A 27,021-nucleotide genomic window follows, 5' to 3' on the forward strand; every position below is an offset into this window, starting at 1 on the left:
CCTCCACCGAATAGTTTTCAATGATCACAGAATCTTATCCTCCAGGAGGGTCACCCAGCCCTAATTAGAAAAGGACACACATGAGACAGGCAGAGAGAGAGAGAGAGAGAGAGACAGACAAATGGAGACCTTTTTAGTTCTCTGTGGTTTGTTTCCAGCAATTAAATGGAAGCCGTACACACGCGAGACAGAGAGAGAGCATCAAAAGAGAGGAAGATGCTCAAGAGTCCCCAGGGTAGGGGCATAAGAAAAGGGAACTTCTGAGTAATATGAGGATCCCCTATTGAGAAACTTTGATGAAAAGTAAATTTGCACATTTTCCCTAAAGCCAGAGGCTGCTAATAGCTCTGATCAGTCTCACCGGATGCGTAGCACAGGGCGCTTGCTTCGAAAGGTGAAAGTTCAGAGACTGGCCAGATGTCTGCACTAGGGACAGACAACATCTGGGTCAGAGAGAGAAGAGCTGGCTGCATTACTTAGCTCTGGCGGCAATCCCTGCTGGGGAAAAAAAAGAAAAGACTCCAGCCTTGGGAGAAGCTGTTTTAGATGTTCTAGGAACAACACTAGGGCAAAGTAGTGGGAGAATTGACTGTAAACCAGGGAGGGTTTCTATGCGCAAGGAAACACTAGCTCGCACCCTCTTGGTCAGGAGGCAAGGCATAGTTGAGATGCAGCATCTAGCCTATATCATGCAATAAATATTTCACTCTTCAAAGCACTGTACAAACATCAGCTAATCCTCATGACATCCTGTTAATCAGGGTAGTGCCAATAGCCCCATTTTACAGCCGAGGAAATTGAGGTTAAGTGACTCATCTAAGGCTGCATAAAGGAATTAGTGTCCTTTAGGCTCAGGAGGAGCTGGAGCTCGGTCCCCTGCTCACAACGCTCTGCCTCCTGAGACAGTTCATTGGTTGTCTGTGCAGGCTAACTGAGAGAGACAAGTCGGAAAGATTCAGATGGGCATGTGCAATGCTGGATTTGACTTTGCAGGTTGACTTTTCACAGGGCTTCCACTGCAGTGTGCACCACTGATGGACCGACTTTGTCCCCTCTCCTTCCATCTGTCCAGATGGTGGACAGCCATATATAACCATCTAAGAATAGAGATGGCCCTGAACAAGCCCCCTGGATCCAAACACCCCCAAACGTTGGGATAAAGGGGACCGAAATCGGAGCCACAATCCACAACAGAAGTTTTGCAAAGGGGCCCAGCTTCAAATGGGCTGAACCAAAGCCCTGGGTCTGAACACCACTACTGGAATTTACCAAATTAGTAGAAGGTCACGTTTTAGGCTTCTGCTCTCACAGTCTTCACCGAAGAACATGGGAATTGTACCTGAGTAATGGTGGCAGGATCAGGCCCTTTGTCCCACACAGGTTTTTTTTTAAAAAAATCTTTGTTAAACTCAGGGGTGCTGGAACAATTTGTATAGTGGGGGTGCTGAGAGCCATAGAACCAAATTGTGAACCCTGGATGTAATGGAAACCCCTTCAAGCCAGGTGGTGCAGCTATCCTACCCCTCAGCCTCCCTGCAGATAAGTCTCTCAGGCCACATATGGTAAATAATGAAGGAGAGTGGGTGGGCATGGCTGAAACTCAGGTCATTCTTTTGGGAAATAGCCTAGAATATGACTCTCTCCTTCAATTAAAATTCATCTGCCATTGACCAGTAAAAATAAATCACATGACTCCTCCCTTCCCCCGGGCTATTTCCTCCCCCCCTCCCCTTGAGGTAGATGTCTATTGGCAGGGGATGAAACCAGAAAAGAGTCTTCCAAGCAGGTCTGCCCCCCGGGGGCCTGCTCAGGTCAATTAGTGCACGTTCACTTTTAAACCTACGTCCCTGCTTGACTTGCCAAGCCAGGTCTGGTCTGGTTAATAGTTGGCTACGTTATGCGTCTCCAATGCACTAGGCCTGCCCGGGCTCAGCATTCTTGCAGTACACAGGCAGCCGTCACTGTCTGGGGTGGGGGCGAGCTGCATTTCTCAGGGGCTACAATCTTTCCTTCATAGTCAATGCAGGCGGCGCTCCGTGTCCGCACTCCCTCGCCGCAAGTTCGGGAGCACGGCGACCAGGGGCCGACGCGCCAGATGGGGCACGGGAGGTCGCCGCAGGGCTTGATGTCCTCAGGCTTCAGAGCCTTGTCGCAGGTGGCAGAGGCCTGGCCCTCCACATCCCGGCATTCCACCGTTCGCCTCTGCCAGCCAGAGCCGCAGGTTTTGGAGCACTCGGACCAGTCTCCCATAACCCACTGCGAGGTCAGCATGGGCTGGATGATGTTGGCGGATTTCTTCTCCTTGACCTTCTGCTTGCTAAAGGGGACGTCCTTGGGGATGAAGAAAGTGTACTTCACCTTGGGCGGGAAGACCTCACTGGAGACGGTCAGCAGTTGGACGGTGAGAGATTCCGGAAGCTGCTGGAAGCTCTGGAGCCGCTCCAAGGTCGTCAGGGAGCCGCTGTACTTCAGGATTGTCCCCTTCACCAGGAGGTCTTGCTCCATGGCTGAAATGGCAAAGTCTCCATTCAGGAGGTACTTGCCGTCCAGGGTTCTCAAAGCCAGGTAGTTTCCATCGTGTCGGACCCCTCGGTGGCTGCGTTGTTTGATGTCAATGTTGGTAGCTCCAGCAGGGATCGTGACAATGTCATTATATCCATACCTGCATGAATCAAGAGGAGATGGTTGTCGTCCTGAACTTACAAACAAATTAGTACAGGGACGGGATAGCATATTGCCCGTGACAAGCTTGACCTAATCAGCACTCCAGTGCTGTGGCCGGGAAATTCTGCGACAGCCTCCGATAAAAAGTTAAACAGGAGGGTTTTTCTGAACAAAATGTGAAAATGGGCCGTGCAATCAGTTATTTATTTTGATATGAAATTCCCTTTATTTGACACTGCCCCTAAATTTTTACATTGCAATGGGGCTGCAGAGTTTTGTACTGAAAGCTCAGATCCGTATTGGGACCTCATCACGGACACAGAGGAGAGTTTTGACAGCTGGGTATGAGGCAGCTGGGGCTTTTGATACCTGGGGAGGGATCAGTGACAGTTTGGAGCTGGAGGATAAGAACACTAGCTGGATGTTTCTGCTAAAACAATCAGCAGTTACTGATATTTATATTGCCCTCTTTAGGTTTCAGAGTTAACATCTCCTGTGAGACGAGGAGGGCAGTTCACACCTGTCTGAGCTATTTTTCCAGGCTGTCTGCAGATTCAGGCAGGTATCTCTGCATTGGTTGCACTTGGTTCATAGAATATCAGGGTTGGAAGGGACCTCAGAAGGTCATCTAGTCCAACCCCCTGCTCAAAGCAGGACCAATCCCCAATTTTTGCCCTAGATCCCTAAATGGCCCCCTCAAGAATTGAACTCACAAGCCTGGGTTTAGCAGATCAATGCTCAAACCACTGAGCTATCCGGTTTTCTTTGCAACCATCAGAGATAGCAACTGGGTTTTAAAAAAAGGAAATCAGATTCTGGAGTGCAGTTTTGCCGCTGGGCTGGATTCCAGGGCAAATTGTGTTGCTGTCGAATCCTGGAGTACGCAGGGGCCTAGGGACTGCAGTCTGAGCACTGAGTCATGGCTATGGACTAAAAGGCCTTTAAGTCAGGGACAGTCTGTCATTGTGCCTTGTACATTGTCTGTGCTCAGCAAACAATAATGATCATTTGTGACAGGTATGAGGCAACACACTAGAATCCAGCACTTGGCACAAGTCAGCACCTGTAACCGACAGGAATATTCACACATGGCATTTCAAGGGCTTGTGCTGTGGCTGGCAATTATGCGTAGAGTATTTTGGAACAAAGCCTTAGGGTCGAATTCTGCTTTCCATCGCGCTGGCATCCTTAACCCTGATCTTAATAGGATCTCTTGTAGATTAAATCCTTTTGGCTGTCATTACCACGTTAATCTCTCTTTAGTCGACCACAAACAATTCATTGGCAAATGGAAGTTCCATTCATTGTGTTCCCTGGAAGGAAACCATTTAGGAAATCTAATTGGACTTTGGGAGTAACCTCGCCACATGGAATTTGATATCTCAGCCCTTTGTTACTCTCTTTCCAAGAAGCCTTTTATATTGGGCTCTGATGGCTAGCATTATTCTGCTTGAAGTTTAACCTTTAAACACACAGGGCAGCTCTTCGGATGGTGTCAGTTGCCACAGTTCTCTTGATGTTAGTGGCACTAAGCTGATTTATACCATCTTTAAGCTCTGGCCCAGACAACAAAACTCACCAATGTGTCAGGCCAGCATGAGATCATTGAGCCATGCAAGCATTGCATAGGTCTTGTGCTGGCCCACTGCACACAGGTGAAATTCAGCCTCTCCACTCAGGGCAGGGACTGACTTTGTGTGCTTGGTAGAGCACCAAGCCCATGGCAGTGGCACCAGATAATGTTGAAAGCAACAGGCACTGATTGGGTTACATAAGGAATAAACTTTGCAGAAGTTTCATGGAGTTTGAGGCAGAGATAACGAACATAACAGGGTCACTTGACTGGATTCGGAGCTCATTTACACTAGTGTAAATCCAGGTTAACATTATGGAAACCAACAGAGTTACGCCTGATTTATACTGGTGCAAAGTAGATCAGAATCTGCCTGACTGACAGGTAGTTTAGAGTCTAAACTTTGTGTGTGTGTGTGTGTGTGTGTGTGTGTGTGTGTGTGTGTGAATTGTTTTTGCAACCTTAATAATATCATGATACCTTTAAAAGTTAATGTTAAGAGGTATTTTTAAAAAAATATATTTAAAGTTTTTCCTTCAATTTTGGCATCCACAACATTGCAGCACTTAGATAGCACATGAGAATCAGAAAGTGTAACGGACAAGAGACAAAATGTGAGTCTGACCGGGTCTGGGTTCACTATCCAAGCTGTTTCAAGAGTAAAAATTAAAACAAATGGGGAAGAGTAACCTAGATGATTAAATCTGAAATAATTGTCAACATCTGACATGCTGCTGGTCGTCTGTGTAAGGAGATATGCTTTTAGTAATGTGTGGGGGTATTCTTTGCTCGGCTACACCCTGTTTGAATGTATTAATGTCAGTGAGGTTGCAGAGGTGTGAGTGAGTGAAGAATCGGTTCAGAGGCTGGATCCTGAGCTACTGTAGATCAGTGGAGCTCCACTGAAGTCTAGTGTTTGGCCCCTTGGGAAAGAGCCTTGGAAACAGTGACTATGTTTTATGATTAAACCCCTTTTCTCACTGGGCTTGATCCTGCAAAGCTCCCATTAGCCGGAACGATGGAATATCAGGACCTCTGAGAGCATCCGTCCAGAGTTTGCAGGTTGTTTGGGGGTTTGATCCTGCTGAGTGAGTATCAGCACCATTATGAGGTGAAAGCTGCTGCTCCAAAAACATCCCCAGGAGAGACAACCCTCTCTCACTTGGTGCACCTTTACGCTACGATCATCTCCTTCCAACACCCCCTGGAATACCAGGCTTCAACCTTCCCAGGACTTACTTGGATCTGTTGAGTGAGCCAGATATTTTCCTGCATGTTGACCCATTGCCACCGCACACCCCACACTTGTCGAGCTTCTTGGAGGAGCCAACCACGTGGTCACAGCCAGCCTTGATACACTGCCCGTGGACGCAGATGGAGAGGGTCTCTGGCCCACACAATGTCCCATCGATCACCTGGGCCATAAGAAGCAGACAGTAATGAGACAGTTCCATGACCCCAGCTGGGGCCTTTCATTCAGTTATATTCCAGGCCAGGACAATAATAATTAAAGGCAAGTGTCTTACTTTGGCCTCAAATACTTTGAATTCGCTCCTCCCTCTGGCTCGGCAAAAGAGCTTGCAACGGTCCCGGGGGGACACCCCTGAATACTTGGGGAGCCATTCCAGCAGATTCCCGTCCAGATCTGTGAAATTGTAGCTGTTGTACTTTTCGCACTGCTGCTCTCTAAAGCTCTTCCCTGCAAGGAAGGGGAAATGTGACCCGACAGCAACCTAAGGGTAATGAATCACTTGCCTGAAGTCTTACAAATGGCATCCACCCAGTCAGTGAGCTACGCTTGCTCTTATCTGTGCATACACACTGCAAGTCTCACCACTAGACCCTGTGGGAGCTGGGTGGATACCCCTGCCAGAAGACTGTGGCCAGTTAACCTGCCAATGGCTCTTGGGGAAGTGGTGACTGGGGAAGGGGTGGTTTTGATGAATAAGCCTGATGGTAAGTGTGGGATGGGAGGCCGTGAGCTGCCTCCAGAAGCTGGGTGAGGGATACTCTGATTGTCTCAGTGGCAGGCAGAGCCCTCCCTGTCTCCCTAACATTACGCTACGTAGTGCCTGGCAGTCAGATCTCAGCAGACAGGCTGCTGCCATCCATGATGCCTCGTAAATTATATCGATAGCTGTACAATGGCTCCTTTCACTCCCGCACTGGGAAACCCGGCCGTTCTCTCTGGAGCGTCTGCAGACGGAGCCAGGGATATTGTGTGGAGGGTAGTGTGACTTGCAAACAGCGGATTACCATCCAGCGGGCATTCCTCTGTGCAGCATGACTGATATTTGGCTCTCTGACCCTCGCAGTATTTTCCACCGTTCTGAGGCGCAGGATCATTGCAGTCCCGGTACGAGAAGTGCACTCCTCCTCCGCACGTCCTGGAACAGGCTCCCCACGGGCTCCAGGGGCCCCAGTTCCCATCCACCACGGGCTGCAAGACATTGCAAAGGATTCCGTTACAGAAGGCCCTTGTTACGGCAATGAAATAAATCAGTAATAACCATTAGCTCTTATCTAGCGCTTTTCAGCAGTAGATCTCAAAGTGCTTTACAAAGCAGATCAGTATCATCTCCATTATACACATGGGGAAACCAAGGCACGGGGAGGGAAGTGACTTGCTCAAGCATTAGGCCAGTGGCCAAGCCAGGAATAGAAGCCAGGTCTCCTGAGTCCCAGTCCAATGCACTACTCACTAGAGAGGCCATTTGTGGGACGTTCAAAAGGGTTCTGGGTGCCAAAGATGGACAATCTCAGCCTATACAGGCAAGCCTAAGTGCCTAAGGGACGTGGCTGCTTATGGTGGCAGGCTGTTAATGAGCCTAGAGGTTATGTTACAGTGTGTTTGTCTGTCAGGCGGTGTGTTGCTGTAGCCCGGGGTCGGTGGCAGCGTTCATTTCTAAATAGATAAATATGACAAAAAGGTGTTCTACAAAACCCGATGGAGGTCGAAATATTTTTTAAAAAAATGCAGCCAAGCCACATGCTCTGGCTGAGGTTTAAACATCCCCTGTGACATTTGCAACCCAAACCTTGCAGCATCACGGGAGACCCAGACAGGGAACAAGCCTGTGGTGCCCAAGCGAAACAGAGCAGTCCACGTCCCTTGTGCCAGCTGAGTGAAGTGCAGAAAGCAAACAGCGAGCAGCAAGGGGGGGCGGGGTGGGGGGGGAACACAAATATGATTGTTTGCACATTAAAAGATCATTATGATTGCAGCAGGAGCCCACAAAGGACAGGAAACTCACAGTTAAAGGAGTAAAGAGCCGATACTTTGGCACACCAGGAGAGGTGTTCTCTCCTCAGTTCTTAGCCTCTGTGCTCAGTAGCAAGGTCATGAAGGCCAGAGGAATCACACCAGAGGAAAGCGGTTGTGAATTATGACTGAGCCTTGTGATTTTTATCCTGACATTGATCCTGTCATGTAAATATGGAGGGCAAATAAAGGACTACAGCACCAGTGAAATGACCCCATATGTTGCTGCCTAACAGTGCTGACGGGGGCCCTGATCTATCAAAGCACTTATGCACCTGCTTATCTTTAAGCACCATCAACTTTAATGAACCTATTCAAGTGCTTACAGTTAAGTGCGTGTTTAAATACTTTGCTGAACAGGGGCCTGATTCAGACGTAGCTGATCTCCGTGTACGTTCCCAGCGGGGAAAGAAAATGACTCAATGGCACAAGGACAATCTGCTCAGTCGAGTTCAGACCAGCGCAAACCATAATGCAATTCACTGCAGAGTTAATCTATGAGCTGGCCTTACCCAGCACAGGCTGAAATAAAAAATCTCTCAGTGTAACATGCCATCAGAGGAGATATTCACAAGAAAACCAGGCAAATCAAAAGATATGGGCCCTTCCTGGATACAGGTTAGACCGGACTAGGATAAGGGAACCGCCTCCCCTCCCCACCAATTTTGTAACATGAGGTGCTTCATTTATAAATTGCCAGACATCTAGGAGCCCAATTCTAATTGGCATAAACCTGATCCACAGGGATCCACATTAACAGACTGGATTACAGGATCAGGGCCATCGACACTATCAGCAGTTAACACTCACACCCAGAATATTTGCTCATCTTGTCTCTTCCTTGAGAGCCGGGCAGAAATTGTTTTGTGTTTGAGTTCACCCTCCTTGGATGTAGGCAATGAGGAAGTAGAGTCTAGCAGTCTGAGCACAAGGCTGGGAGTCAGGACTTCAAGGTTTTAATCCCATCTCTGCTAGTGACGTGCTGTGTGGCCTTGGGCAAGTCACGTCGGCTCATTGCCTTAGGTTCCCCACCTGGGGTTAACAAGACTTCCCTGGCTCTTGGGAGGAATCATGTATGCAAGTGCTAAGTATTAACTCTACTTAGATAGCAAACTGTTTGGGGCAGATGCTCTCTTTTTGTTCTGTGTTTGTACAGCACCTAGCGTCGTGGGCTCATGGGCCATGACTTGGGCTCCTAGTGCTACCACAATACACATAAGAATGATAATATGGCCTTCAAGGCTGGGCAATGCCTAAAGCTCAGCTGCTTTTTAAAGATGATGGTGGAGAGGAAGATCATGGGCAGATGCCAGAGGGCCCGGCTCTTCAGCCTCATTCTTGGTGAATAGTTCTTTTACCCAGGTAGAGATAGATCATCTCTTTCCCATCAGCCATTCTGTTACCTGGGGCTTCCTCGCATCTTGTGCCACGCAGCTGCCATCCCAGCACAGTCTGCCCACTCCACAGGGCGTACCGTCTGCCCACGGCAAGCTGCCATTTTTGGTGTGACATAGGGGCTCCCTGGTGTCCATTCTACACCACAGCTGTGCACAGATGTCCTCATCTGTGGTGTTTGGGCAGTGCCGGAACTCCTTGCCAAAGATCTGCTGGCACTGACGGTCCAGGTCGTACATGGAGAGCTGGCCTGGAAGGTCTGTGGGGAGGACGATGGGTTCGGCTGGAGCATCAAGCAGACAGTCACCTGGTCAGCAAACAGGGCAAAGCAGAGTGAGGCTGGAAATGAAGGAGTTTACCATTCAGCTAAGGCATAGCCCTGGGCTCCTAGGGGCCAGCTCCATTCTCTTTTGCTGTCCAGCAGGGATGACTTTATTATCTCTATGCTGTCCCTGATCAGTGGGCGTCACGTCTAAGCCGGCAGTATCCCCCAGTGATGCAATTCCTCAGCTGCCATTGGCTGCATGAAGCTTCCCCAACACCACTGCTTCCCGAGCATAACTGGGACGCCCCAGTGCACGGTGTCTGTGACGGAGAGTTTATAAGCCAAGCAGGTGGGTAAAAGACTGATATGGGACCTTGGGGGCCTCTGACCTATTCAGGCTTTGCCTGGCTAAGATGTCAGCCAGGGCCCACTGCCTGCCTTTCACAGCTTGCGTGTTCCAACCTGCCGCGGTGCTTGGACTGGCCTAGGAGCCGTTAGAGATGAAGTCTGTGCACCCAGCTGAACAGGAGCCAGGGATATCAATAGGGCCATATTGTCAATGGCATATAGGCACCAAAGGATGCAAGTGGGCTCGAATGGGATTTTCAAGAGTGCCACAGCAGCTTAGGGGCCTAAATACGTTAGAAAATCTGGCCCTGGAGGACCTGTGCTGGCCTGGGTCCCCGTGGTCTGGAACAACCCCAGCTATCCAGTGGGTAGTGAATTGATTCCTACCATGTCCCCCGTCAAGAAACTCTGTGAGGTACATGGCGCTGCAGGGGGACCAGGGCAGGGTCTTGTTCAAGTGGACAAAGAGAGGCGCCATCATGTGGTGTTTTCCCAGGGGCCCAAAGAGCCTCTCACAGGTCTTGGAGTCGTCATGGGGCATGCTGAGCACGTGTCCTGGAAGAGGAGAGCACCTGAATGTTAGCAAGCCATCTTCCTCCCTCCTCCCATCCTCACCAGCCTACATCCTCTCTGAGTACACTCCGACTGGCCTCTGACACTTCCCGTCCTTCTCAGGCTGACAGCCTTGTCGTGGGTTTGAACGGGGAATCCCCATCTGCTTCCAGGAGAGTCCCAAACACAGAGGGCCCAAGGGGAGCACCTCTCCTCGGACAGGCGTCAGCCAGGTGCAGGCAAAAGCAGGTGCCACCATAAAAAGGGAATGTTCAATACAATGCTTGCTTGCGAGGTGGAGATTCCACTACCCGCAACTCCGTCCATTAACTTAGCGGTGCCCCTGTATTTTTTGTGCCTGCTCCCGCGGGAGTGATCGATCCAAACATCATATCCCAAGTGGCAAAATGTGACCAACCAGGCTCAGTAACAAAGCTCAGCACTATCTTTTCCCCCCACTGTATCTGAATTACACAGAGGGACTGATCTCATGTGTTGGACACAGAGCAGTCTGAGTAGGAGCAAAGGACCACAGTGAATAAAAAGAAAAGGGTTTGGAGTGCTTGGGCCGGATCGTCAGCTAGGGTAAAGTGGCATAGCTTGACTGCAGGGAAAAAAAAAAAAAAAGACGTTTGGTGCCATCATCTTGTTCGCTCTGTTTGGGTGTATTACCTCTTCCCCCACCCTGGGTCTGCCTGGTTTATTGAGCTGATAAACTCTTTGGGACAGGGACTGTCTACACTCTGAGCAGTACCTGTCACAGTTGGGCCCTGATCTTGATTGGCCCTTAGACACTAATATAATAAACATCATTTGTAATAAAATAATAATAAATAATAATAATTGAAGTCAATGGAGCTACGCCAGTTTACAATGGTGTACACCAGTTGAGGATCCGGCACTCCAGTTTAAACTGCCCCCTCCCAGCCCCCCTGACTTGAGAGAGACTTCAGAGCCGAGAAGCTGGAGCTATAAAGACCCTGCCATGGATTCTGCTGCAGTGGCCCGGCTGGCTGTTCCTCGAGTGCGTGCCATACAAAAGGAGTTACCTAGTTCATGAGCCAGGGTGTAGGCAGCCTGGAGACCCTCATCTTCAATCACAGAGCAGCTTTTGTTCGGGTCACACATGGTGCCAATGTCTGCCACTCCCAGGGTGTCGCAGCTCTGGTGCCCACAGAAGTCCTGTGTTTGAAAATGGAACCAGGGGAAATATAGTTAGAGAAAGCATGGGTCCCCATCTGATTCTACGGACTCATGGCCTGTATAGATTTGTAGGAATATGGCTAACCAGGGATCTATCGATTGTTCCCTGTAGCATGTAGCATGCCACTCCCTGGGACTGCAGGAGCCCTGGGGTCTATTCCCACTTCTAGCTTTTCCTTGTATGTTAACCTGTGTCTTGCTACATAGATTGCTGAAAGAACTGTCTACGTCTGTATGTTTGTGCCAGGAGATGGTACTGCATGTTAGACTCAAATCTACCAAGCTCTCTCCTGCTTGAGGCATAGACAAAATGAACTCCTAGATCGTTGCTGTCTATAAATCCTATGGTTCTGTGATATGAAAATAAGTAAGACAAGATGTGGCCTATTAACTGACTACTAAGTGAGGTTCCTCGAGCAGCTGGTTTTCTAAAATTCACTGTTATGGGATCTGTAGGTCAGTGAGTTTCCAAGGAGTTTTCATCTCTTCCTTTTCTCTAAAGTTCTGATGCCTTGCTGGGCACTTGATGATGGACCAGAAAGAAAATATTTAATGGAGAGGAAGGACGGCTTTATGGGTAAGCACTGGAGTGGGAATCAGGAGATCTCACTTAAACTCCCAGCTCTGCCTCAGGGTCCCTGTGTTATCTTGGACAAAGTCATGTCATCTCTCCGGATCTCAGTTCCCCACCACCGACGTGGGAATAACAGTCTACACTCTAAATAGAATGTGAGAGCCTTGGAGAAGGGACCATCTCTTAGTAGGTGTATATACAGCGCATAGCACTGTTAGAATATTGGACTGGAGGGGTATAATTCTGCCCCCTCCTTATCTCCCTCTATGCTCCAGGCCATGCCCAAGGTAAATCCCATATGGATTCTGGTCTCTCAGCGGCTGAGACTACAGACCTGTCTAGTCAGCAGGACGGCAGTGTCGTAGTGCTCTGGGTGACGGTCACTCGCGGGGTTGAAGCTCTGTTGCCAGTTGCAAAAGTTGCGCAGTGTGAGCCCTCCATTATCGGACACTTCCGGCCCGGCCTTCTCATCCTCCACAACCAGCACCTTCACCACCACCAAGCTGACGGAGTTCTTCAGGGTAGGGTGCTGGTAGATCCGAGCAGCCACTGACATCAGGGTCAGAATGTGGTTCTGAAAGGAGAAAGGCAGGCGGGCAACCAGAGGGTTAAACCCTTGGGTCCAAAGTATACAGCGTGAAGCCTGCCACTTGCTGTTCCTTCGCAGGGGCCGCTAGTTAGGGTTCTATTAAGTCCCGGGCACTGGGGACGAAGCAATACAACCTTCCTGACAACTTCTATGGCGTCTAAAGTGGGCACCTAACAAACGCTCCATGGGCCGCATTTTCCATTGCCCTGCGCCTTGGGCAGTCGTTTACACCAGCCCAGAGGGGGCGTAAAATTCTTACACCTGTTCTGTACTGGTTTAAATTACAACCCAAGGTGCAAGACCAGGGAAAATCAGATCCCCTAGATCAGGGGGGGCCAACCTGAGCCTGAGAAGGAGCCAGAATTTATGAATGTACATTGCCAAAGAGCCACAGTAATACCTCAGCAGCCCCCCATCAGCTCCCCCCCCCGGCCCCCGCTCCTAGTGCTTCCCGCCCATCGGCAGCCCCACCGCTCCCCCTCCCTCCCCGCACCTCCTGATCAGCTGTTCCTTGGCATGGAGGAGGCTCTGTGGGGAGGAGCGAGGGCATGGCAGGCTCAGGGGAGGGGGCGGGAAGGGGTGGAGAGGGGGAAGGGCCTGTGGCAGAGACAGGGGTTGAGCAGTGAGCACCCCCCGGCACACTGGAAAGTTGGCACCTGTAGCTCCAGCCCTGGAGCCGGTGCCTAGACAAGGAGCCACGTATTAACTTCTGAAGAGCCGCGTGTGGCTCTGGAGCCCCAGGTTGGCCGCCCCTGGTGTATCTAGGTCTATCTCAGTCGATGTCGGTATTGCCTTTTGTTATAGCTTGGAGCACTGCCGACCCTCTGTACTGCAAATAACGCACGGCCGTCTGCAGCTGCTCAGGAGAAGGATGTCAATGATCTGAGGGATGTGTCTGCGTCCTCAGTAGTAGCGTGAGCCATGCCCTCATTTTCCAGCCCCAGTCCTCTAAAGCCAGGAACCAATCAGAATGTAACCACTTTAACTTGACATTTTCCATCTCAGTGCTGTGTATATAACACCCACATGTCCATGTGGTCAGCGGGGTTTGACCCGAGGGCCTTCAGCTCCAAACTACAGGCCTCAGCTAGTTGAGGTATAGCAAAAACTCTCTTAGCTAGCAACAGTAGCAGGTTATTAACCTCTATGTGGACCAGCCTCTAGAGGGGGCATGACACATGCTTTACAAGCATTTTAAAGATACAAAATCTACATTATTGGATGTATGCTTGCAGTACGAACATGGGGGAGGGGAGAGCAGAGGTAAAAATCAATGTAATTCTGTCGACTTTAATGGAGCGACGCTAATTTTGACTAGCTGAGGATCTGGCCCCAAGTCTTCACTCTATGGTATGGTGGAGTATTTGCTGGCCTTTACACTCAGCTTCAAATATGTGCTCTTTAAACACATTCTCCACTCCTGAAGGGTGGTCAGCGTTCCTGGCTCAGAGATTCCTGGGAGGTACGAGCACAGCAGGAAATAGGCGAGTTTGTTCCAGCAAGCGCTGAGTGCTGCGGTACTTTAGTCCAAACCGCGTGTGGGCGTTAGGCTCCGGTGTTATTATTTGTGAATGGGATTTGTTCCTATAGCACTTATGAAAGCTGCCAAGCATTCACTCAGGAGTTCCTTCTGCTTGGGCGAACCGGCGAACCAGAGGTTATTGAATACGTCAAACGCTCCAGCAATGTTTAGGTTGATGTAAACATCTTATCGGCGCATTGAAATTCCTCCTCTGTTTGGCACCGTCTCACGGAATCATATTCATGAGAAAAAAATGCAATCATGTCACAACAGCATGAGAACTGGGGAAGAGAAAGCAGCTTCTCTCATCCCAGGCAAATTACACTTTGCGGTCTCAGTGACTTTAGCGTAATTATGTAATTAGATTAGAGTCAGACATAAGGACTGAATTCTGCCCTTTCTTACACCTGTGCCAATCCAGAGCCGCTCTGAAGTTAGCAGAGCTGCTACAGATTTACACCAGCAGCGGAGACCAGAATTTGGCCCTGTGAGTTTAACAATCTCAGCTGTAGCTGGAGTGAACAGTATCTCGTAGAATGGAATGCGCCAAGTTCTTTGCCTCAGTGGGGAATAAACAGCTCGCAATGCTCACAGCCTTTCCTGGGCCAGTGATTTGCATGGGAGGAGCAGAAGCACCATTTGTTTAGAAAATTAGTAAGACTCACCAATGCACACATGTAAATCAGTGGCCATGATGGGAGTCTCGCTTGCATCCCAACATTCAGTGGATCGGAAATGTTGTCACAACACGGAGCCTCTGATGTACTTTGCAACGTTCATATATAAATAACATACAAAATGACTTTCATCCCCAAGGATCCCCAGGCACTTCACAGACTGTGTGTAGAGATCAGTCATTGCTGATAATGCAGCCACTTCTGGGGTGGAATGAGAGAGCTGTTTAACAGCAACACTGAACAGTACCTAAGGGTATGAAGTGAAGAATACCACAATCAACTGAAATTGCAGGGAGCGGCAAGAGTCAGGAGGTGCAACGTAATTAACTAAACGGAAGTGTGGCTGACACACTGCAGTCAGCGTATCCCTGTTCCTATGAAAAGTGCCACTCCTAATTTGCAAAATGTGGTCAGGAGCTTGGATTTATGTCTCATCTGAAAGATTAATTGGTGCACTGGGGCCGCCTTGAACCAGTGCCATATAAGCAGGACATTCCTAGTTATCTTAAATCATTCTGCAACATGTTATCCTATCACAGAATAGCCACGCGAACAGATGTCTAATTTTAGCAATAGGCACGTTAGTCAAATTCAGTCCATTGTGTTATAGCAGGCACCAGAACGAGTGAGGGGCACACTCGCTCGACCTGTTTATTCAGACTGGCCAGAATTCCATTATGTGACATACAGCTGCAAAGCATAGAGCAGATGCAGCAAAGAATTCACTCTTGAGGCAAGAAACATACACAAGACTGCGCAATGTCCAGTTATTATTCCAGGGGAAATGTTATTCCAGGGGACTGTTATTGTTCCCGGGGAAATGTGGGAATTCTTTGTCTCTGCCTCAAGGTAAAGTCAAAATGGGCACCCTGATAAAAAGGCCACAAAGCTGTGGAATAATGCATCTGAAGAGGACTCCATATTTCACAAGACTGGGGTTGAAATTGGCATAATAGCCTCTAATTTAAAGCAGAAGGTTCCCCGAAGCACTTGAACGCATATGCAAACCATCCAGGGCTTCACATCACCCACCACTGAAATGCAGCTGTCTCTGGGGTGGAATATGGTCACTGCTTAGTAGAATATAGCAATGCTTTCGGGGGGATGAGGTAACAAGGGAGACTGGAACCAGAATGAGAATTTTGAAGGGTCTGAAAATAATTACCTATATTGAAATGGCCCAGACACCTGGGTTTACAGCTCAATTCTTGCAAAGAGTGCTATGAGATCTTTTCTGGTCCAAAGATGCAGGATACAGGAGCACGCTGTGGTGGGGTAAGCTGGTTTGGCCGATGGCACAGTGGGGCTTGGGTTAAATTCTTATTTCCTGCCTGTATCTGCAAACATAGAAAAGAACTGGAAGGCAAAGATGGAAAGTGAACTGAACAAACAGCTATTTAGTGAAGATTAAAAGGTCAAATTCACTTGTTCCACCATCTGGTGTCTATTTATACCAGCGCTCGGCCTGGGCAGCGCATTCTGTTTCAGCATGCAAGCAAGGGGTTCAGTTGGCCCGTGATAGGAACCTGGCTGCTCTTGGGAGAGAAGCAAGTCACCTGCAGAATGTACATTTGACCAGCAGAGCCAGTTCAGAAACACGTTGGAATCTGAGGGGTTCTGCAGAGGCCGATCATTGTGTTTTCTCAGCAGAAGACAACATTTAAAGTTGTTTGATCCTGCTTGCGCACCTTCCTTTCTGCCACCCCTAGCCCTAGGGGCCTCTGTATTAATGAAGAACATCCAGGGTGAGATTTAGCCTCTATCTGTCGTTGGATCTCCATGGATTCGCCTTCGTGGTGTCCCTGCTGCTGAGGAAGCAGGGTTAGATTTAGGAAAAGGGTGGAATCAAGGCTGAGGAGATCAGATCTGATGAAGTTAAAAATCTTGTGAGCCAATTTTTGCCACCTTGAACGGAGTTGTGGGATCAGGAGCGTTCTTGTGAGATTTCCGCCATCTTGCTCAAAAAAACTGCTCTCGAGATTTCACTCACATCTTTAACTAACGCTAGACAATTGGTCCTTTTCCAGTCCTGGATCTGACCGAGAATTAAAACTGGAGGGGCAGGTTCCAATCTGGGGAGACGAATCTGGATCATTATCAAATTCTCAGGGGAAAGGGAGAGGAATCCTTCCTTTTCACCCAGTGCATTGGTACAGCTGCCTGGGCAGATGCAGCAGGATTTGGCCCATACTGGAATAAAATGGTAAGTTTCCACTGTTTAATGAAGCCCACGGAAACTTTCCACCTCCCTAGTAGTGGTTGTGGAGTTGTGATTCTCTGCTCATTGCTATTGCGGGAAAACCAAATTCCATCCAATTCCCCCAGAAGGAGAAACAGATGGGGGAACGCATCAGAAAATGCCACTCAATGACCCTCAGTAGCAGACACACCAGACTTAGGAACTTAAGTGGTGCCTCAGTTTCCCTCTGGGAATGATGTTTCTTAATATCCCTAAGGAGGCGCTTGAAGATCTATAGCTGACATACTGTGGAAGCCTAGATATTAATTATTATTAGGTATTTTTATGCTCAGGTAGTATTCTACTGCTCAGCTGAGTTACAAAGCAAACAAACTGCCTTCCCAGCAAGGAACCCACGTGCCCCACCGGTCACGCCGGCAGCTCTGCAGCTGACTGACATGAAAAGCACGAACCGTGACAGATCATGAGACTGCTACCAGTGTACAGCACAACACAGGGCGAAGGAGATAAGACGGGAGATAAGAACGTAAGTGGCGACGTTTAATTTGATCACATCTAAGGATTTCATGTGACTAAAGAGTCTTGCGAAACGCCTCTCTGCACACTTATTTATCTGAATCTGCACTGTCCTCTGAATATCGTCTGGGTGGGAAGGATAAAAAACTGAATGAAACCACGCACGCGCACACACACACACACACACACACACACACACACACACACCCATTCAACGTGATTTTTTACTGTTGGGTTATTTTTGTAGACCCCCCCCCCCACAATTTGATGTGTTATTGCAGGGCCCGCACTGCGATTTGCTCCTGGAGGGTCGCTTTTTAAGCCAAACTGGCTGCGATTTTTCTCCTTAGAAGACAGCATTTATTGGAGGGGAAATAAGTGCAGGGCATTCTGTACGCAAACAGGCCCCGGGAAGAAAACAGGTGGTCGTTTTTTAAGACTGAGGAGCTCTGAAAAGGACCTTTAAAAGCCCCCCGCCCCAAGCAGTAAGCAATGATTTGATCCTATGCAGCCAGTTCCCCAAGCATTTGTCCCTACTGCTGCAAAGCAAAACTCACTCCCTGCTGGGTTGTCAGTGCATTAATCGGTTTGTGCGTGCAGCGCTGAGCCAGGGGACTGGAGTGGAGCTCCTCGGGAGATGGCTCAGCATCAGCTCCTGTTCCATTATGATAAGGGCTTATGGGAACCAGGAGGACGTTCCAGCCCCAGCTGGAATCCCTGGTGGGTGGGGAGTGGGGCAGCCTCCTCAATGTTTACCAAAGTCTCTGGGAGCTCTTGGGGCTGCTGCCAGGGCCTTGGCTCCTGCCTCTCATGCAACACCTCCTTCGGCAGTTTGATGGCCGAGCCAGGAATTTCCTAGCACAAAGCCAGGCTGCAGCCAAAGTAAGTTGTGGGCAGTACGGGGGCAGGAGGCAAAGTGAACCCTGGCCAGTCCTCCTGTTTGCTGCCCTGCTCATATTCCTCTCGGCCCTCTTTCTCTCCAGCTCCTCTCCTCCCTCTTTTCTTTGTTCCTTCACATGCTTTCCCCTTTCCCTTTCCTCCTCTGCCCCATCTTTTCCTTTCCTTCATCTCTTTCTAGTCCTTTCTTTCCCCCCTTCTCAGCTGTGTCTCTCCTCCCTCCTTTCCTACTCTCTCTCTCTTCCTCCCACTCTCCTTTCCTTCCCTCCTTGCTGAATGTTCCATGCTTAAGGAGTTGGGGATGCTCCGATGTTCTTATCCTCTGCTCAGAATGTGCTCTTCATACACCCCCCACCCGTAACCTGACCTAGTGCCCTAGGGGAGGTGGCTCAGCGTCAGTACAGCTGGGCCCGGAATCCAACCTGCTTTCCTTCTCCTTTGAGATGACAGCATTTCAGTCACCACGGCCCTTTCCTGATCAGCTGACCCACCGCTGCAAGGTCAGAAAAATATCATTATCCCCATTTTACAGGTGGGCAAACAGAGGCACAGAAGGGTTAAAGTGACTTGGCCAAGGTGACACAGCTTGATAGTGACAGAGCTAGGAATAGAACCCAGGCGCACCGACTCCAAAGTTCCTTGCTCTCACTACAAGAATACACTCCATCCCAGAAGTAGAACCCAGGAATCCTGATGTCTCGTCCCATCTTCTAACCTGCTAGACACACCAGATCGGAGAGATGACGCAATGTCTGTTTTCTGATGGAGCTTTGGAGAGGCGCACAGTCACGTTTGTTTAGCCTTTTGCCATCACTGTAATTATTCCAGGGTAGGTTGTTTTCTCAGCGTGTGGGAGTTATGCACAGATCCTTAGGCATGAGACGCAGAGTAATAACAATGATCTCTTACACTGTGCCTTTCATACCAAAGTGCTTTATAATCAACAGTCACTTTGCCAGCAGCCACCTCTGGGGTCAGCTGTGGCAGCTGTTTAACATTATGCTGCAGTTCAGGAAAAGAAGTGGAGAAGATTCCCACATCCAGTGGGCAGAAATTGAGGGGGGGAGAATGTATTGGCCCCCTCTGGATTATGCCTCTTAAGCTCCTTGCTCAACCTTGTCCTGGACTTCTTGAACCCAGAGTTCAGGCTGCCAAAGTTATCCCACTTCCATGTGCAAGATAAACTCCAACCAGGAGCCCTGGAGCGCAGAGGCCAATGCATTGATGTGCTCAGCCACCCACTTCTCTTGCTCTTCGCCTTCCTCCAGGGCTGCAGTGAAAAGCAGCCGGAAACAGCCCATGTTAATTGAACCTTCAGAGATGGCCCCCATGGATTGCAGAATGCCCACTTTCTCCAGAAATCAGATAAGGAGGGCTGGCTCCCTTTGTCAAGGGATTAATTGAAGTCTATTGTGCAAACTGTGAAAAATCCTGGCATAAGCCTGGGAGAGAGAGAGCCGCCACAAGGCAATCTTAGCTCCATCTCAATCACATCTGGAGCCATCTGCTGTCCCGGCCAGAGAGCACAGAGTGGCAGAAAGGCAGCAAAGCAAATATCCGTTTCCTCCTCGGAGAGCTGCGACTGTCCACCTGCACCAGATGGAAGCCCAGGGTGACATTTTCAAAACCACCTAGGGGTTCAGACATCTAGTTCCCATTGGAATCAGCAGGAACTGTGCATCTCATTCCCCTAGGAGACTTTGGAAATTTCACCCTGGGACTTTATGGGATACAGAAAATTCATCTGAGCTGGAATAGCCACTTGGTAGACGAGAACTGCTAGAAGCAACTCTACCAGCAAGATCTGGTTGGGTTTAGCTCACCTGCAAGGTCACTTTGAGGGACAGTTTGCCTATGTAGGAGGCTGTGCCCTGCTTGTCTGCAATAGATGGGACTTTGACTGTAACCTGACGCAATACAGCCTTGCTCCACAAACTCGGTCCAGCAGTTTAGCTACTGGCTGTTCTCAAAGGACCCAGATTGTAACAGGCCCAACAGAGCTCGAGCGCAGACCGCAACTGTATGGAAGAAACACTACAGTCAACGGTAGATCTTATGACTTACTCAGAGCTGATTTTATCATGAGTCTTATGATATTTGGTGCTTTTTCTTCAAGCCCCAGCTGCTGGAGTCAGGGGATACCTAGAGAGTCCCAGTTTTCTTTGACAAGAACAAAGGAAGGGTCTAGCCCTTGTGGTTAGAGAGAAAAGCTTGAAGACATGACCCCAGTGCACCCTGAAGGCTCAGAGACCAGCTGGCAAAGAAAAAGGACCCAACATTTATTATTGTTTGAAATTTCATGATTTTTAAGATCAAACTCATGATTGTGGCATGCTTGGGGTTGGCAACACTGTGCCCACAGCCAAAGCCCTTACTCCTACCAGGCGGGCTGAGGTCACTCTCAAGTGAACTGAGCATGCTGCTCAGGAGACTTGCATCTGAGCCCTGACTCTGGCACTGACTGGCTGTGCTGCCTTAAGCAAGTCAAAGAGACCCCATTTTCAAACACACCCCTTGCTTTGGGTGCCTAGCTCCACACCCCGAGGCCCCATAGAAGTCAGCGGCAATTGTGGGTGCTCAGCATCTCTGAAATAATTAGGCCTGAGTCCTTTCCATGCCTCAGTTTCCTCAACTGTTAAAAAAAAAAAAAGCCCTATGGTGCTAATGATGTTCACCCACCTTTGTAAAGTGCTGTGGGGTCTCTGGAGGAGACGTGCAGAGCATTGTGTGCCTAGCGCGGGTATTTGCATTTATCACTGTAGAATCTAGGCACCGTTCATCACTAACACCCTCTTGCGAAGGTCTGAGCGCTCCCAAGGCCTGCTGAGTGGAGAGTGCTCAGCACCTCTCAGGAACATGCCCATAGGTGCAACAACAAATGCCCACTGGAATAATCTGATTCAGAGAAGTGATGAGAAACAGAAAGCCTTAGGGCCCGGTTCTGCTGTCACCTCCCCGACTGATGTCAGCACAGTTATTCCTTATTTACACCAGTGTGAAGAGGGAGCAGAATCAGACCCTTGCTGTCTGAGTTAGGCTAACAGCTGAGCTACTTGAGGAAGGATGGAGCAAATGGAATGGAATGAATAAAAGCAAATCATTGATAGAACTTCCTTAATAGCAGCATAAAATTTATTATAACTTACACTGCTCTGACTCCCCCATTTCCTCTTATGTATATCCCATGCCTGATCTGTTACAGGTTATGTAAGAAAATAGCTTCTTACTATAAACAATGCTTTTGACCTTTAATAAATATTTGGTCATGAAAGTGTTGTTACAGGAAGAAAAGTAACTATGTAAATATGGTCCCTTCTGTCTCAACAAGTTTTGCTCGCTGTGAATCTTCCAGTCAGACGTGCTGCTCCCACTGATGCAAACAAGTGTGCATTCCCACCAGCTCAGCAGGGCCAGTTCAGCTAAGGGAGTGTGAGCTGGATTCTGATCCGCCTCCTGGATTGCCAGCTGAAACTCAGAACTCTTGTCGCTGATCACGCAAGAAGCCGAAATAGACCAGGTGAGTTGGGCCATTTTGAATAACCGCCCTGGCGTGTGTAAACTCAGCACTAGAACGGATTGGCATTTTTTTTTCAAATGTCAGTTTTTTTTAATCTTTTTTTTCAGCCAGGAAAAAAAAATTGACCCTCCCCACCCCCCCAAAATAAACACCTTGAAAATGATATTTCCTTCCCCTCCCCCTTTTGGGATTAAGCAGAGAAATCGGTAGGAAGGGGAAGAGGGTGGGGCAGGATGGGGAACCGAATGAGGATTACTAGGATACTCCCTGCCCAAGATGCTCCTCTGAGTTACGCCTCTAAATCCTGAAGAACTCCCCTGAAATCAGTTCAATCTTGCTTTTGTGAAAGATGATGAGCCAGAATCCAACCTCAGTTGCAGAAAATGGAGTTACTCCATTTTCCCCCTGAGAAACCCTAAAGTTTATGCTCCCTTCCCTCTACACAGCTTGGTAACTTCCAATAGTGGATCGGGAGAAGGCCCCTCCACCCTTTTACACACTGTCCTGGGATCTCTTGGCTGATAAGCAGCCTGTTTACATGGCCCTCTGGTGGCATTACGTTCCTTTAAACCACTGTAACTGGCTTCTGGATTTGTCCCATAGCTACATCCTTGGCATGTCAGCATCCCATCGGTTCTAAGTGCAGCTCAGTGGCGGGGTGCCATTGAGAGCTGCCTAGTGAGAGCTTGATCACGTAAACCTAGCAAGATCAGTTATTCGGTCAGAGATCTGTTGATTTCATCAGTGTGTCCGTGGACAGCTATGAGCAGCTTCAATAACCAGCTGGGGACAAATTCTGAAAACCCTACCGCTGTTTTCAAGCCACTTGGTGCCCATTTGAAAGCACAAATAGGACATGGAAGATGCAAAACCTCATTATTACCACTATGGTCTGCACTGATGGCCCCTCTAATGGCTGGGACCAGAAATACAATGGTGGGGTGACTTTCTTCTCCAAGGCCAAGTTTTTTGATATGGGCCCAAAACCTCAGGTTCTCGCATTCCAAACTCTCACTGACTTTGTCTGGTGAAGAACTGAGTAAACCAGTTAGGACCTTAGGATTTGGGTCACAATGTTGCATCTAATAGGACTTGATCTACTGCTATTTTGAGTGTAAGCTCTTTGGGGCAGGGACTTTGTGTATCTCAACAGCACTGAGCACCCTACGAGTATTATATAAACAACAAGAAACAAGGGCCAAAACCGGAGTGTTGCTGAGCACCCTCAAGTCCCATTGAAATCAGTGGGAGTTGGAATGCTCAGCACGTCTCAGGATCAGGCCCACACGTGCTGGAACAATTTGTATAGTGGGGGTGCTGAGAGCCATTGAACCAAACTGTAAACCCTGGATATGATGGAAAGCACTTCCAGCCAGCGGGTGCAGCAGGCCCTTCCTCCAGCACCTGTGATCAGGTCTCAACTGAAGAGAGCAGGAATGAGAATGTGCCCCACTGGGAAGAACATGAGGGGGAGCCTTTGGGAAAGGGTCAGACCCCACCTTAATCCTGCTGGCTGCTTGCTTACTTCAGGCAAAATGCAGCACATGGGTTTCATCTGGTTAAAATTTACCCACCCCCATATCCCATTGCTTTAATCTGAGCTCAGTACCTAGAACTACTGCAGAGTCAGGCCTTGTCTCGTCTCTTGCACATCCTCCCCAGTATGTATGTGTACACACACACACACACACACGTACACACACACACTGTACACACACGTACACACACAGAGGCTGGTTAGGGACCATTCACCATTTAGTATCAACTGCTGCTATCCTACAGACTTTACTGTTTAAGACACTGCTGCCAGTCTTTTGCACCGTCTGTCACTTTAGTACCTAGAAGCACGAGTGGGTCACTCAAACCACGCGATGACAAACCTAGAATCAGTCTGGCCTTCAGTGCCAGATCCAACCTCTGCTACAGAATACATGCCACCCAAACAACGGCAAATACCTGCACAAGCAGGTGGCAGGGTAATACACTGAGAGGTGTGGATTCCACTTGGTGCCAGTGATGGCTGGGGTATATTTGCCTTTGAGGCATGGTCTCCTTTCCCCCTACACTTGGGCAAGTCATGTCCCTCTGTGTGCCTCAGTTTCCCCATCTGTAAAAAAGGGGAGAGTGATACTGACCTCCCTTGCAAAAAATCTTTGAGATCTGCAGATAAAAAGCACTATAAGACCTAGGGACTGCTGTTATTATTACACTAATAGAAGTTATGCAGGGATTTCCTGGGGTAGATTGTGTTCTGCTGTCGAAATGTGCCGTATGCCCCCATACAAGAGCCGGTGGATTTCATGCTTACACTTGTACGATTGCTTCTGGTGCATCTGATGGCTGGGAAGGTGGATAGAAGTTGGGTTTGGGCAGAAACTATAGGCCAAAGGCTTTACAAGTGACAGTGCTGGTGATGGGGGCCCAGACTGACAGCCCTGGAGACAGACACTCTGTCCATAGAGCAGGCTTGGCAGGGTATCCACCTTGCCAGAGAGCATCAGTCCTGAGCTGGAGGGTGAGAGGGGAGATCCGCCTCCCCAGCCCACCCAGTCCTTTGCCTCTCCATTCAGACTGAACACAGGGGACAACCAGTGCCATCGGTATCATGCTATGGACACGTGAGACCTGGACTTGTACCGGGCCAAGGACGCCTCTTTTACCATAGAAGAGAGAATGTTTCCCAGGGCAGGAGCATGGGGAAGAGTCCGTTTGCCTTGTGGCATGAGTGTGTTCGTGTGCAGGGAGGGTCTGCGCTAACTGATAGCAGGTGGCTAACCCCAAGCAGGCTGGTGCATTGTTCAGCTGCGGCTTGCATTACTCCCTGTGCTAAAGCTCCAAGAGGCAATTCAGTTAATCCCCTTTGCAGCAGAGCACTTTCCCGATATATCCAAGGGACAGTTCTGCCCCTCTCCCCTCACCCTCCCCTCCAAACCCTGTCCTCACACCCAGGTGAAAAAGTAGCACTTTCTCCTTGGTGAGATGCAGGTCCAAACACGGATCACTCCGTTGGCCAGAAACACTTCCTTCACCTCCTGCTTCAACCGCGTTTCCTACTTCCCCGGCTAGCTCTGTAGCAACATGAAAGGCACTAGCCTTAGCTAGTGACAATGCTGTTACAGTGCAGGCAGAGGGCAAATCCATCTACTCAGCTGCTCAGAACAGTCTCCAGAGTTTTCCTTTCAGGCTGAAACGGCACCATTTGTCAGCTCAAGAGTGCAAGACACTTTCTGAAAGCTTCCTCAAAACCCATGCAGCTATCTTTGAATGACTCAGATAGGGAAAATACTATTAGCATGGTTAAAACACCCCAGATCATCGTATGGTCATTTGTGTGTGTGTGAACGCATAAACGTTGCTTAACAATAGCTGAGTTTTAAAATGTGTCACACTTGGGATGTAGCTGGACCTCAGTGAGGGATCATGTGATCATGCAAGTGATCATGCTCATTACAGGTTTGAAAGCCCACCTTACAGATGCTGTAGATGCCCAGGCATAACCGGGGCTGGGAATCGGCAACAGGGGATGGATCACTTGATGATTCCCTGTTCTGTTCATTCCCTCTGGGGCACCTGGCATTGGCCACTGTCGGAAGACAAGGCACTGGGCTAGATGGACCATTGGTCTGACCCAGTCTGGCCGTTCTTATGGTCACCTCCAAGAATCCTCTCTTTCATTTGATATCTATGTCATAAACTCACACTTCAGTGACACTTAGGATCGGAAAGCACTTTGGGAACATTAGTTAACTAGCCTTATGTCAAAAGCACAGAGAATTTAATGGAAGACAATACACTTGTTTGGAGGGGGGAAAAGGGACCCTGTTATAGTCTCTCATAGAAATATATCCCTGCTACAAAATTCAGCCAGGTGGGGCCAAGACCCTATAGAAAGGTGCTCGGGTTTTTAGACCGATTTCTATAGCAGCCCATTACTTGTCTGATCAGAGGATGTTTCCATACAGGTAAGCGTCACAACGGCCCTGGGAGCCAGGGCACTGGCCATGTTTAGAAACGCCTGCGGTCACCAGAGGGTGAATTCAGGTCTCTCCCTCCCGCCCTGCCACCCATTCAGGGTACCCAGAGAGGGACAAGCCGCGGAGCCTTTGCAAAGCAAGCTCGTGGACAATTACCAGCAGCTCCCAAACCGGAACCCCTCAGGCTCACCCCTGAGCGCAGGGCATTTCTTCTGGGTGGATGCAAGTGTGGAGACAGGACCGAGAAGCCTCTAGCCCTTGTGGGGAGCAGCCGGAGCGCAGCGCTAACCCTGGGGCTTGGTTTCTGGGCTGAGTCAGCAGGTCTCCTGGAAGCTCCGCTCCCTCCAGGGGGAGACAATAGGTCGGGTTCCTGGGGAGGCAGCTCCTCGCCCTGAAGTCAGCGCGACCCCTGAGCGTGGCTGCTCCCCAGTGGGGCTCACCCCCGGATCTCTGATTGGGAAGCCCCCCCCCCCAGGAACCAGAGATGCTCATCGCAAGGGGCTGGATGCTGCCCCCTCTCATTCCCACGGGTGTCAGGTCCCACGGGCGCCCGGGCTGATCCAGCGGGCGTCCCACCGGCGCAGACACGCGTGGAGGGTGGAGAGGGACCTGCCAGGTGCTGGAGGGGGCTCGGGGGGGGGGAGAGGGGAAGCATCGTCTTACCTTCAGCTCTTCCCCGTAGAACTGGACCATGGACGCGTCTGCCACCAGCAGCGTCTCCACGAAGCGGGCCGCGGACACGAAGCGCTTGGCGCGGCGGCTGGCCCCCGGGGGCAGCTGGCTCCCGGGCGCGGGCGGCGCGGGCTCCCCCCGGCCCCTCCTCTGGAGCCGGTGCGGCTGCAGCAGCGGCTCGGCGCCCCCGCGGGCCGCGGGCTGGACCAGGTATTCGTCCCCGTCCACCAGGAAGGAGCCGCGGATGCCCCGGCACAGGCTCACGGCCGCCAGCGAGCCGGGCTGCGAGTTGACGGTCCCGGAGTAGAAGCATCGCCGCAGCCCGGCCTCGCCGCCGTCGGCCCGCGGGCCCCGCCGGCCCAGGCGCTGGATCGTCAGCCCGGGGGCGAGGAAGCGGGCATCGGGCGCCAGTTGCAACACGAAGTCCCGGCGGAAGGCGGAGAGGCAGAAGGAGACCCGCTCTCCGCCCCGCGGGTCTGGGATCCGCACCGGCACCACCTCCTGGGAGTCCCCGGGCGGGCTGGGCAGCGCCCGGGCAGCCCCCAGCAGCAGCAGCAGCAGGAGGGGGCAGGCAGGTGCCCGCCTGCCAGGCACGGGCGGCTCCCGACGGGAAAGGGGCAT

At 50.0% G+C, this 27,021-nt stretch overlaps 1 protein-coding gene across 1 annotated transcript; it reads right to left on the reverse strand.

The window, feature by feature from the left end:
- Positions 1-1,731: 1,731 nt before the first annotated feature.
- ADAMTS8 (ADAM metallopeptidase with thrombospondin type 1 motif 8) lies at positions 1,732-27,021 on the reverse strand. The gene is made up of 9 exons (XM_074936638.1): positions 26,392-27,021; positions 12,171-12,410; positions 11,109-11,241; positions 9,895-10,062; positions 8,903-9,201; positions 6,494-6,677; positions 5,764-5,936; positions 5,477-5,652; positions 1,732-2,662 (listed from the first exon to the last, which is right to left on the reverse strand). The coding sequence occupies exons 1-9, from the start codon at positions 27,019-27,021 to the stop codon at positions 1,930-1,932; spliced, it is 2,736 nt and encodes a 911-aa protein (XP_074792739.1). The 3' UTR covers positions 1,732-1,929.

The sequence above is a fragment of the Natator depressus genome, chromosome 22 (genome assembly GCF_965152275.1).
Source record: "Natator depressus isolate rNatDep1 chromosome 22, rNatDep2.hap1, whole genome shotgun sequence".
Taxonomy (NCBI): Eukaryota; Metazoa; Chordata; order Testudines; family Cheloniidae; genus Natator; species Natator depressus.

Bases quoted from the DNA above. Each gene is read 5' to 3' on its own strand.
- ADAMTS8 (XM_074936638.1), bottom strand. From the start codon at position 27,021: ATGCCCCTTTCCCGTCGGGAGCCGCCCGTGCCTGGCAGGCGGGCACCT. The intron at 5,937-6,493 runs GTAATCCGCTGT...CCTTCCTTGCAG, and splicing joins AGAGGAATGCCCGCTGGATG to GGAAGAGCTTTAGAGAGCAG. The intron at 5,653-5,763 runs GTAAGACACTTG...CTTATGGCCCAG, and splicing joins TCAAAGTATTTGAGGCCAAA to GTGATCGATGGGACATTGTG.